The 12,361-nt window shown below is 45.3% G+C and overlaps 2 protein-coding genes across 6 annotated transcripts in view; one reads left to right on the forward strand and one right to left on the reverse strand.

The window, feature by feature from the left end:
- Positions 1-1,240: 1,240 nt before the first annotated feature.
- Positions 1,241-8,680, reverse strand: LOC103358003 (basic leucine zipper and W2 domain-containing protein 1-A-like). The gene is made up of 12 exons (XM_008282789.1): positions 8,578-8,680; positions 7,887-7,960; positions 6,101-6,277; positions 5,692-5,786; positions 5,522-5,587; positions 5,252-5,387; positions 3,816-3,925; positions 3,369-3,539; positions 2,884-3,030; positions 2,434-2,572; positions 2,053-2,175; positions 1,241-1,910 (listed from the first exon to the last, which is right to left on the reverse strand). The coding sequence occupies exons 2-12, from the start codon at positions 7,948-7,950 to the stop codon at positions 1,879-1,881; spliced, it is 1,260 nt and encodes a 419-aa protein (XP_008281011.1). The 5' UTR covers positions 7,951-7,960; positions 8,578-8,680; the 3' UTR covers positions 1,241-1,878.
- An 874-nt stretch (positions 8,681-9,554) lies between these two features.
- Positions 9,555-12,361, forward strand: part of myo1b (myosin IB) — a 60,413-nt gene continuing 57,606 nt past the window's right edge. For all 5 annotated transcript variants that reach the window (XM_008282790.1, XM_008282791.1, XM_008282792.1 and 2 more), the window contains exon 1: positions 9,555-9,792. The gene's annotated coding sequence lies outside the window, so the exon portion shown is untranslated. The remainder of the gene's footprint in view (positions 9,793-12,361) is intronic.

The raw sequence follows: 12,361 nt of genomic DNA on the forward strand, positions 1-12,361 counted from the left end.
CACCAACACACTCTCACACGTCTCAAAAGCAGTCGTGTTCCCCCTGCTGGCATGTCACTCTCCCAAATTGTTTCATGTTCTTTAGAGCGACTAAATAAAACCAAAAGGCAAACACATCCTCGTGGGACGCGCAGGCAGAGAAAACACTCGTGTCGGATACTTTGTACTTCTGCCTGTGTCGAATACTTTCTAGTCTGATTACTTCAAAATGGCATTTTCTGTTTGAGCTCCACTCTAAAACTCTGGAAGGCTTTAATAGGAGGAGGAAGCGTCTCTTAAGGACGTACTGCCATCTGTTGGTGCCGAGTGAAACTGATGATCAGCTGATAATGGTTGTGATGCTCTGCAGTTTGTTCCTTTGTCTGGTCACTGGGACCGGTGGACGTGGTTCACCGTGTTTGGACAACTGTGACCCGGGTGGAACCGGTTCTTATTCAGTCACTCAGCTTCCTTCTGACTCGGCTTCGTCCCACAAACACTTGAGAGCATTTAAGAGAAACTGTGGGTGCGGTAGCTGGCGCTGAAGGGAGTCGTTTTAATGTGGAAGATACCAGCGATGCTCTCATGAAGCGATGCTTCGCCGTGTACGACACAATATTTTCTGCTTCTGCTTTGCACGATTACAGTTATTTCTATTCTTAGTGACTTTTATTTTTTAGCTATTTTAATCTTTTCCTCTATATTTACTGTTGCAGCGACCCACCAGAACTAAGTCCTCGCATTGTGTGAACTATTCCTGGTAATAAATCTGATTCTGACTCAGGACGTACACTCAAAAATCCTGGTCTTCTTTTCTTTATTATTTTTCTGGTTGGGCAGAATTAGAATAAGCGGTCTGTTTTTGAGACTCGGTGAAGTGACTCGTCCTAATGAATGTGCACGGACTTCCATTTTCATAACATCTTGAATCACCATCACACTCTCATTTTTGCATGCTTGACTGAGCCATAATTACCATTTAAAGTGGGATAGAAGTGAAGTGACTGAGATCGTTGTTTGCACCTCAGGTCACGCATGCCGGGCTGCCTTTCTTGATTACATGATTAGGTGAGGCAAGGGGAGACCAACCAGTGGAAAATTTGAAAGGAACACAGGCTGATTCTGTAGCACAACAGACGAACGCTGTTGAATTTCTGTACGTTGGAACTCTTTCCATATCGCTGGATGGGCACAATGACAGACACTAGATGCTAATATGTGCCTCAGCACGTTCACACCAAATAAATAAAAAGAGCAGGAATGAAAGCCATTAATTTCCATTTATTTCAAATGTATGATAAAGGGGGGAAACCCTACAAAGCTAGCATGGCTCTATTATGTGAGATGCATGGGAAGTTCAATTTATGGGGTGGCACTGCCATCCACTGCTGTTTGAATTGGCACAGCTCCATCGCCAATAATGGAGACAGAATCTAAAAACTGGCAATAAATTCAAAGTTGTCACATAACTGGCAGAGACGGATTTGCCTTTCAGAGGACCAGCATATCGTGGCGACACAGATGGACCTCTGGCAAAGAGGAGTTCCATGACTAAATACAATAGCTGTGAAATGTGCCTTCAAACTGGCTAATTTTAAAGGGAATAATCGCTCCATAAAAGCTTTGTTACATGAAAGAGGTTTCAATCTATTTAGCTAAATGTGGCACTGTGACTGGCTCCTGAAGGAGGAGAAAGAAAAGTACAAGTATTGATTCAGACAGAAAGCATGTCGGAAAAAAAACAAAACATATTAAAGCCCTTACATTACAGTTGAATTATATGAGGAGGTAGAGGATAGAAAAAAAAACCCAGTATAGACAGACTTCTGTAACAAACTCTTGTACTGCATCTGATGTTAAGTTAAAAATACAAATTGAGACGGTTGTAGAAGCCGGTCCTCAGTCCGCCTCCTCCTCCTCAGACTCAGACTCTGGAACACAAGAAGAGGAGAGCAGTCAGCGGTGTGGCCAGACATCTACCAACACCGTGTCATCGCAACTCAGATAGAAGAGAAGCCGGAGATGAATGCCGTGTTGTTGGCAGCCTACAGTTGTGGAGACGGAGGTGCCTACCTTCCTCTGCGTTCTTCAGCCATTCAACAAACTTCTTCATCTGCTCAAGGAAAACGCTCTTCCCTTTGGCGACGTGGGCTTCGTTGTACCACTTCAGAATCGCCTCCTCGCTCAAAACATCCGCTTTAAAAAAAATAAATAAAGAACACAGAAAGAAAAAAATCTATTCAACATGACGCCAGCAGCACAGATGCATCCGCAGGTGCTTGAGAAACAAATGTCGCCAAGCAGGTTGATGACATCAATCAAGACAAACTTTTGGCTGTAATCTCCGGCCATCTGGCGCCAGACACACGTGCCTCCGTCGCTTCCCACCACAAAACTAACTTCTCCTCAAATGTGGAGACAGAAACAGGAGCTTTATTGGCAGATTTAACTCACCTTTGTAGAGAAGTACAACAATTTTCTGAAACGCTTTCATGAAGTGGATGTTGTCGTAGCAGTACTCCTGGATCTTCAGCAGCAGCGTGAGTTCAGAGAGGCCCTGGGAGGTAAAAGCCTTCAGCAGCGGGCTGTATTGCTGAGAAGGTAAAACAGGGAAATTAGAGACGTGCGAGTGCAGAAATCGCAAAGTTTCACGCAAGTGGTGGGAGGGAAACTCAACATATCGCTCTGATTTCTCACATTACTTCCACTTTGCTGGTGGAATAGCTTTGGGTAAATCAATTATCTTCTCTGCTAAGTTCAAAGCCTGCAGCAGCCTGGATGTCGACTCATCTCTGAGGCACAATTTAACAGCAACATCCGTACGTTTCTTTAGATCTCTCGTTTGCCTACGTGTCGTCATGACTGACACAGAATAACAGCAGACACACACAGCAGAGGCGTCACCTTTAAGTGTTTGATGGCTTGTTCTGTGACGAGCTCCTCCTTCTTGTTCCACTCCACGGAGCTCATTACGCTGGACCAGATTAGTCCAATCATCGTCTGCTCCGATATGTTGTTCTTCTTGATTTCCTCTCGGACGTAGGCGATGATCTGCGAGACCCGAGCCCAGAGATGGAGCGCACATTATTGACAACGCAGACAGACCACAGCCAGCATATGGCGCAGCTTATTGCTTATCAAATCCTGCAGACGTCTGAGGCATGAGAAGCCTGGCAGGATACGGAGCCTTGCAGGCACAGATAATATGTTCAGGTTGAGTGGATTCTGGGAACTTGTCATTGATTCACTGCCTCCATTTCTCTCAGCACAACTCAAGACAAAGGGGGCGCAGGTCAAGAAGGAAGCGGTCTTAAGCGTTACTTTAGGCGGTGAGCTACAAAAAGACACTGGGCTGGTGTGAAAGAAGCTGCGACACTAACAGGACTTACATCTTTGAGGGGGTCCCCACGTGACATCTGATCCTGAAGCTCTTTCTGCAGCTCCTTGCGAGCACCTATGGATTGCTGGTTTCTGGCAAAATCTGAAAGCTCCTTGAGCCCGGCATCTGTGAAGTACTTTGAGAAGTGCTCACAACTGCGCTTGTTGGCAGGAAACAGTTCCTGAAAATCACACAGTCAAATATTGAAGCAGATCCTACTGGGCCAGACAAGCCAGACAAACCCACATCAGCAGTTCAGAGGCCTTCGGTCATTAGTTGTCGGCGTGCCAAATGCCACAGTAGTTTGGAACCGTGTTATGCATACAGGCCATTAATTTTATCGTCATCAGAACACCTTATTTACAATGCACTGACAGGCTGTGGAGCCCGACCCAGCACAGAAACGCTGCCTCACTGCAGACTTGGAAAGCTTTCGTATTTAAGATGTCGTTCTCACCATAAGCCTGTTGTCCATGCCAACCTTTCGGAGACTGGCAGCAACCGAGTTGATGTCCTTTTCAGAAAGCCAGGATTTGAAGAGTTTTACAGCAAAGCATGCTGAAACACCTGAACAAATGCATAAGAGTGTGTGTCAGCTGTTCCAAACAGACCTGCCAGGATAAAGTTAAGCCTGAGTGATACCACAGCAAACATCCCACAGCTTTTATCTGGAACAGTGCCACGGAAAAGATGAAGTTTGGACCAAAGGTATATTAAACACGACTGTACATCTGAACAAAATGCAACATGACTTTAGCGACCAGCCGCTGGAAACGCTGGATTAATGTCCACCAGCTGTTTGTGGCCGTTCTTTTGTTCTGCTACGAGCTAAAGAGAACCCAGGCAAAGTAGGGCAAAGCTGCACATTACCACAGGCACCTTTTTTCCAGACATTATTAACTCATAATCCAAATAACTAATTAAACCACTTTCCTATTGGCTCGTGTATGTTGTCTCTGCGTAGTCCTGCTGGCACCGTGGTGAGGGGATTACACACAGAAACAGCTAACTCATTCTGTCCTGTCATGCTGGAATAAAACGTGCATAGTTTCTGTGCTGCAGTGTCAGAATATCGTCGATATGCGGTTATCACGAAGCACGCTGTCCAGCGGCTAACCGAGTAGAGCAGCTGCAGCAGAGAGGAGCCGAATATATGATTAAGACGGAGCAGAAACATCATCCTGGTTACCAAAAAGAAAAGAAGATGTTTCCAAAACTAAACCACCAATATGGCCTCAACACTCAAGTTGTGATCGAGCTTTAGTTTGAGGAGCTGCGCTCTGCTGGCAGCTGGTCTGGTGCGTCACAGCCAGAAGCCGGTTTGCATTTCTGTCTTTGGAATAAAGTTTTTGGACCGTAGATCGCTACACTTGTCCCCAAATATTCTCTTAAAACGCTCTCGTTATCAGAAAGTCGCCTGCTTACGACACTTATCCTTCAGAACAATACGTTAATGGAGACATGTGTGTGTAGCATCACACGTCACCGCTTAAAGCTCCGGTCGACTCAAACGGGAGAACAGGATCGTAATAACGACGTTGAACCAATGGAGGGACAATTCAATTCCCTTAATTGAATGTGTGTTCATCCTGTTAAATGACTCATAAAACCTGAGATCTAAACAGCTTCTTTTTAATACACTGAATGAATCTTTCTCAGCAGCTGAAAACAAACATGACTGGAGGCATCCACGGCTTTTCCACAGTGTCTGATTAAAATGAACAGCTTCTTCCTCTCAGCACTTGTCTGCATGATCGCCCATCCCTCTGCTGCTTATAGACTAGAAGCATTCAGGATGGCATGAGGAAGCCTCATTTACATATATATATTTCAAATCTTTGATTAAAACAACGAACATGACTACGCACAACTACGAAGCATAAACCTGCGTACCTTCTTTGACCAGGTTCTCATTGAAGAGGCTGCTCAGAATGGATGCAGAGAGGTTGCCGTTGGCCAGCAGGATTCCCGTCAGCATGGCCAGCTTGTTGCGCTCAGACTCTGTGAAGCCCTTGAGAAACAGCAGCAGCTGCCAAACAGTAAAAAACATCATCCTGAAGGCTGAATTCAGTCACATTATTATCTTTTAGTTATGAATTGAGAGGCGTGATCAGGACATAGAGTGCACGTTCCTGTGAAGACGCCTTGAACAGAAAAGCAAACCTTCTTGATCTCCTCCTCAAATCCTTTCTCCAAGTATTTGTAACGCCTGATGAGCTTGTTAAAGACCTAAGTGAGAAACAAAACACGTTTCATTATTTGTAGGGAAGAACGAGGTGCTTAACTTCCTTCTGATAACAGAGTAAACTGGGCAGGGACCAGATGGTCTTCACCTGTGCGTACGCCTGCATGGTCTCCATGTCTTCTTGTGCTTTGAACAGACAGAAGTCAGTGCAGGTCACGTCGTCCGACAGAGTTCCCCCTGGGGCTGAGCAGAAACACATCTTATTTTTTTTGTCAGTCTGACGGCACCAATAAGAGGCTTCAGCTTTTACAATACATCCCTTCAACAGCTTAAAACCGAACAAAGTTTTATTCTTTTTAATGAAACGTGCCTTAATTGCAGTAACTATTGTTATAAAATCAAGACACAACTGCAGGCACAACGCTCTACTTACTCTGGCCAGGACAAGTTTGATGACACAGATATTGCTCAACTTTGGAAACAGACCGACTTTACTGCCACCGTAACAATAATCCTTCTTTTAAACATGTATTTGAAAAGCCGGCGCTGCCACTCACCCAGCATCCCACCAGCCACCAGGATGTCGAACAGCGTCTCGGCATAGCGTCGGTAGTCAAGCTTGGCACCAGAGGCATCGAGGAACTTTGCGACAGCGTCCAAATCAGTGCCAGTTTGGTTCAGACCTTGTACGATGCTTTCCTGAAACTGGGAAGGGTCAAACCTCTCCTTCTCATCTGTTGGAAAGACAAAGTAAATCAAGTTAATCCCTGCTGAAACCATATTAGGGCTGCATGACATTGAAAAAGACTGACATTGTGATAATTTGTTTTTCTGTGACACACATTGAGATGTGAAGGAATACAGCAACTTTCACCAGATGACCTGAATAACGCTGCGGCTACGCTAAACACAGGGAGCAGATGCACCGTAGAACATATATATTAGCAGCTACATGTGCAGCGGATGCACAGCAGAACCGGACAGTGAGCGTTTGTTTTAGGTTTGTTGTCGCTTCTGTTTCTTTCATCGACTCAGGTAACAAACTACAGTAAACTATATATAAGGATAAAGATACTGGGTAAGCGTCGGCTGATGCTGTGAGATAAATGCAGACAGGCTGATGGAGGCTCTGAAGTGGAAGCTGTTGGATAAAAAGTAGTTCCAGTAGTTTAGTTAAGAAAATATCCAGACACATTATGACACATGTCTGGGTAAAAGGGCTGACAAAACTGATGCACTTTTACATTTACAGTGTTAATACGCACAAACTACGTACTGCAGACGCACCTGCTGCAGCCACCTGACTGATTATAGGACAGCCTTCATAACACACGTTTAGTACAGACGTTGAGCAACTGCTTGGAAAAAAATAAACTATTCTAGAATGACTGGGATTACTGTGCAGAGAAGTGCATTTACATCAAAAATAAAAACTATTTTAAATGCAAAAATTAGTGTTTGGAGCCTCTCTGGTAAAAGCATTCAAGACGTTTTTTTCTGCTTTAGATGGCATTCAGATGTGGCTCCGCCCTTATACAGGGCTTTATGGTGCTGATTTAACTGCTCAAACAAATCAGTGGCGTTGCCTCATTTGGTGGCAGAACACCTGTTTTCAGTCGACATGATCATTTCTGTAGTTTCCAAACAACTCACGTCGCATTTCTCTTTTGCAACCAAATCTTCTTCTCCAGTGTTCCTCATGTGTGGAGCGAGCGCGTCAACAAACCCACGTTTTGTGGAAAATAGTTTTCTGTTTTTAATTGTGTATCCAAGTAAATCATGTTCTGAAACCGACTTCTCTTGTAGATTAGTTGGGGAAAATGAGAACTGTGTAAATATTTTTTTTCAGTATCAAGCAGCTAAAAAAGTTGTAGCATTATATGTTTGACTTGCTTTGCTTTACAATGCACCTGCTGCCATGGGACCTTTGCACATCCTTACATACTTTATCGATGCTCACATGATGCACTATGAAGCCCAGACCCGCACTGAGTTCATCAACATATGAATGCACTTGTTCTGCCCCTGGTCCAGGCCAGTACCTTTATATTCACTAACTGTCGCTGCCCTTTAGTGGAAGCGAAAACACAACACCAGTTTCAAAGATATTGAATCCTGTTTAGTATTTTGGCGGTGATTGGAAATGCAAGTTTCTGTTCATATTTTTTTATTTTCATCTCTAATAGCACACCGTAGTGGATAGAAAGGTCAGTGGTATGAAAAGCTGGGGCACAGTAAGGCAGGGGGACTTTGTGGGACCTGTGGGAGAAGCACCAACACAACATCATACATTCATGTGTTTGACCTGCAGAAGTGTGTGAGTGCTGCCTTCAAGTGTCTCACCTCTTTTTCGGGTTTTGAAACGCTGGCCTGTTAGCGTAGGCTTCTGCTGCCTTTGATTACTCATAAAAGACTCTCTGGAAGACATAAGGTCACGATTAGGAAACAACAAGCTCCATCTGTCCACCTCCATCCACTCATGCATTATTCAGCGTCTGGTGGAGCTCTCGTGACCGACGTTAGCCTCCTCCATCACTCCTCCATCACTCCTCTGGCTGCCATGTAGCTGGGAGGAGGGGGCTGTCAGCCTACACAGCTGGGTGTACATCACTGACAACAACATTAATGCCATATGTCATTACAGTTTAATGGTACCACCAGCGTTAGCATTGCTAAGGGTCCCTCTAGCTGGACAGAAGCTATCCTACTAACAGCAGAGATGTGGACGCTGGTCTAACGGTAATCACTGTTAGGACACGAAACACGACACGACGCTACGTATATTCAAAAAAAATACTGTCTAAACGAGACCTGACAAACTAAGACAAACTGACACTGTAAACAGCTAAATCCTCCAGAGTTCACTCGAGGTATCTCACTTCCGACAACACCGGCTAATGCTAGCTAGGTAGCTAGCTAGCATGATGCTATACACAGCCCCTTTATTTAACCTGACGCAGTGACAGGTTAAACATATAGGGTGCCAGCGCTAGGTTACACGAAACAAACAAACAAAAACCAACCAGTGACTCACCGAAATCCTCTTTATGAACAAAATCAGTCCGTGAAAAAAAAACTAGTTCAACTGCACTCCAGTACAATCAGGTCTGGGGAGGAGGAAGCTGCGGCGCATGCGCACTGACAGAAGCTATTTGGGTCGTGTGAAGAATTTAGGTGGTTAAAAACTAAGAAATTACTGACGCATGAATTGTAATCAGCATTTAATGCAGGATGAGTGCGATGCTTCTCTGCTTGTTAACACTGAGGGGCAGCTAACGGAACCACAGTCCTCGTAAATCAACAACAAATCGCATCAATCTGCAAAAGTGTGGAAGAAATGTTCCAAAAAACTACAACAGGAACAACTTCCTGGCCACGAGGAACTGGTCCCAGTCCGTCATATTTACACAGCAAGCTGACCCGGGGCTGGTGTCCCTAAATGCTCGTCAACAAGTCCTTGCTATCTGGAATTAAGACACAGGAGGGGGGTGTTGTGCTGCCTGCCGGGCGGATGGCGGAGGCTAGCTGTCTCTGGGATGAAGGAAAACTTTGTGCTGCGTTGACGCTCGCCTCGTAAATCTTGCTTCTGTTTCCAGGAAGTTCTCTAAACACGTCTGCTCCCACAAAACTTACTTTTTTCTCTGTTTTTTGAGCTAATACAGCTATCCGAGTCTAGCCTAATACATACTTCCAGGCTAGCTTAATTATAAGAAATCTTTACCGTGAACACCTCCATCCAACCCTCCCACATCCACAGCTGAGTCATCATTTTTCAAAAAGCAAACCACGCAAGATATATATTTATATATATTTTTATGCTGCTTAGATTTAAAAGTCTGTGAAATGAGCAGTGCCTTATTTGCACATAATCACTCCCTCATGTGGGAGAAGCTCATATTTCCGACAGCATTTAAAGGCACCACCCCCCCCTGCGCTGGAGGTGATTAGGGGACTCTGGACGAGCCCAGAGACGCCGCTCCAGCCACTCCCTGCGCCCGGCAGACCATCCAGCGCTCTCCAGTCCATCCAGAGCTCCATTCAAAGTGCCGAGATCCGGATGAGAGCCTCGTCCGAGCCTCATCCAGCAGCACAGCCCAGTTTGAAGTGAAGACACGCGGGGGGAAGAGAAAGGGCTTCAGGAGCCGCTCCACACTTGGAGAATCACTCCTGGATCTACTTTTTTTTTCTTTTTTTGTCCTTGGAGTGGGATATAAGGAGCAGACGGAGCAGCTCTTGCAGAGATAAAGAGGCAAGTTGGGAGTCCTGTTTGCTGAGCTTGAACCGCTTCTTGCTTCTTTTTGTGAGGTTTTCTGTTGCATTCACGGCAACTCTCTAAAAGTTAACTTTCCATCGCCTTCACATCGCTGCTGCTTCTAAACTCATTCATTCCTGCTCAGTTCGGTACAGGAGGGGGTTGGGAGCTTTTCTTTTCTTTTTTTTTTTGTATCTTCCCGTTTCTTTGTGAGCCAGTCCTAATGGTTGCAGGATGAAGCTGGTGGGTTTAATGAAGTCCGAGTTTTGCTGTTTATTTCTCTCACCGGCTCGTTGAGCGGCTGTTTGATGAAAACTCTCTAATTGCCTACATCTGCAGGAGAGAACCAGTCTTTTGTAATCCAGCAGAGCCCAGAGCCCGACCCAGGAGACAGCAGCATATGTCAGCTCTCAGAGTTCAGGCTTTGTCATCAAACTTTCCAGTGTGGATGCAGAGTAGTCTGAATGAGGGGCTGTTTGTGAGCAGGGACAGATGAAGCTGTGGGGATCAGGCAAAGGACAGCTAGTCTTTACATTATCTGCTCTGTGATCTGTGGATAAACCTGGATATAGGCTGAAAAAAAAATCAATGTCATCATAAATGGTGGATGAAGGTGGGTTTGCCCTTCAGTGTGTAGCTCTGGGTTTAACAGATCTCAATGAATAAACTGCTCAGCGTTGGGCTGCATGAATAAAACTATTCACCTCCCTGAGAAACATCCCAAAGTTTCCCCCTTTGACAAAGTCGACCCGCTTACTTTGTGCTGGAGGCTTCCTGCGGGATCCCGTCTGGAGTTCATACAAGACGAGTGCATGGGAAGAAAAAGTACATTCAGTACAGTGTGATGTTAAATACTGTCATTATGCTGTAGGAAAACAATGTCAAATGTGAATGTAGTGCTGCAAAGAAACTGCTTTCTATATGTTTTGATGCATAATTCAAATGCAGCGTTTTAAAGCCTATTTGTGCATGAATCCATTAAGAGCATTTTTCTACATTTTCCGTCTGAAAATATTCATGCTTCACCAGTATGGGGCCACGGCTTTGAGTTCATCGCCCTTTGATGCCAGATCTTTTTCTGTGCTTCTTTGAATCCTGCAGCTTTTTAACTTCTGAGTCCACTGGTGAACTCCAGGTCCCAAGAGGATCAGAAAAGACCTTTAACAACAAAAAAGAAAAGAGAGAGAGAGAGAAAAAATGACTTGTGTCTTTCCCCTTTTGTGGTTTTCCCCGAGTCCGTCCCACCTCTTTTGGCCCGCTTGTCAGTCGGGAAACCAGATGGGAACTTTATTACCCGCACTGATCAAACAAACAGTGATGTAAGATGATGTGAAAGGTAGTGCGTGGTGAGCTTTCAGAGCCGCAGAGAGACTCCTGGAAAAAGTACCGGGCGTTTGGCTGGGCTGGATCAGGGGCATTCTGGTTCCTCTGCTCAGCGTGAGCTTGTTGGGCGGCTTCCACCAAGTTGCCACAGTATTTTTTAAACGTGCCAGAAAGGCTCTTGGTGAACACTGTGAGAGATGCTGTGGTCTCATGCAGAGGACCAGAGTCCCCCCCAGCCGGTGCCATGGTGATGAATGCTGTTTGCATTTTATTTTTTTTGCCTGTGTGGCTTATTGTGGGGAGGCGTGCGTCCTGTTAGTCCTGCATCAACAGAGATACACTGGGGGGGCAAATGGACTCAGCTCCACTGTGTTAAAACCTTCAACTTGTCTTGCACAAGGGTTTTCTGAAGCATCAGAAGTCCTGTGAATGACACACACTTCCATTTCCAGCTCCGTCAACATGGCGATAAATCAGATCTCGTTGTGATTTCTTCCCCCTCTCCTGCTTGACATCACTTGAAAGACTGTAAAACTCACACTTTGTCTCTAAGTTTGCCATCCCAACAAAGAACTTTCCCCCCGTGCCGTTTAGCTCTCGACATTTTTCCACCAGTTCGACTTAACTGCTTAAACTTCACTTCTTTTGTCTCCCTAAAGAGCCGGGGGTAATAATGCTGTACAGTTTGATTTCTCTCACTGCTCTGTCAAATCCAGTGCAGCTGCTTTCTCCATTCGCTCGAATAAAAGGCAGCCAGACCGAGTGTTGGACTGGCTGTCGTGCAGACGGCGCTGGATGTACACGGTTACACTCCCGCTCTCCTCCTGTGTGCATTTATTTAATAGCCCATAAGTTTAATCACTTTTGAGGCGAAGCTACTGGTGGAGTTCCTGAACGATGGAGAAACAAGAGAGCCGATAAATGTGTAAAACAGAGAGCCCTGAGGAGAAGTTTTTTCTGTTCTTTATTGTAAAACTCCACCCTAATAGCCTCAATAAATCCCTCCGTCGGGATGCGTGTCGTCGCATTGAGTCAGAGCTCTGTCCCAAATTACCTGGACCTGCCGCTGTTTAGACGGCTCGCCTCTCTAATCCCTTTACAGCTGTACACGCCGGCTGTGCAGCTAATGCTTTGTGTCGCCTACTACAAAGTTAACTGCCACTTTTTTCGGGTGATTCAAGTTAAAATCAGGCTTACAGGCTTCAGCGGGTCGATCCAGAGAGATGTGAAGGAGCAGGACGTA

Source organism: Stegastes partitus, unplaced genomic scaffold, assembly GCF_000690725.1.
Source record: "Stegastes partitus isolate 25-593 unplaced genomic scaffold, Stegastes_partitus-1.0.2 Scaffold286, whole genome shotgun sequence".
Taxonomy (NCBI): domain Eukaryota; kingdom Metazoa; phylum Chordata; class Actinopteri; family Pomacentridae; genus Stegastes; species Stegastes partitus.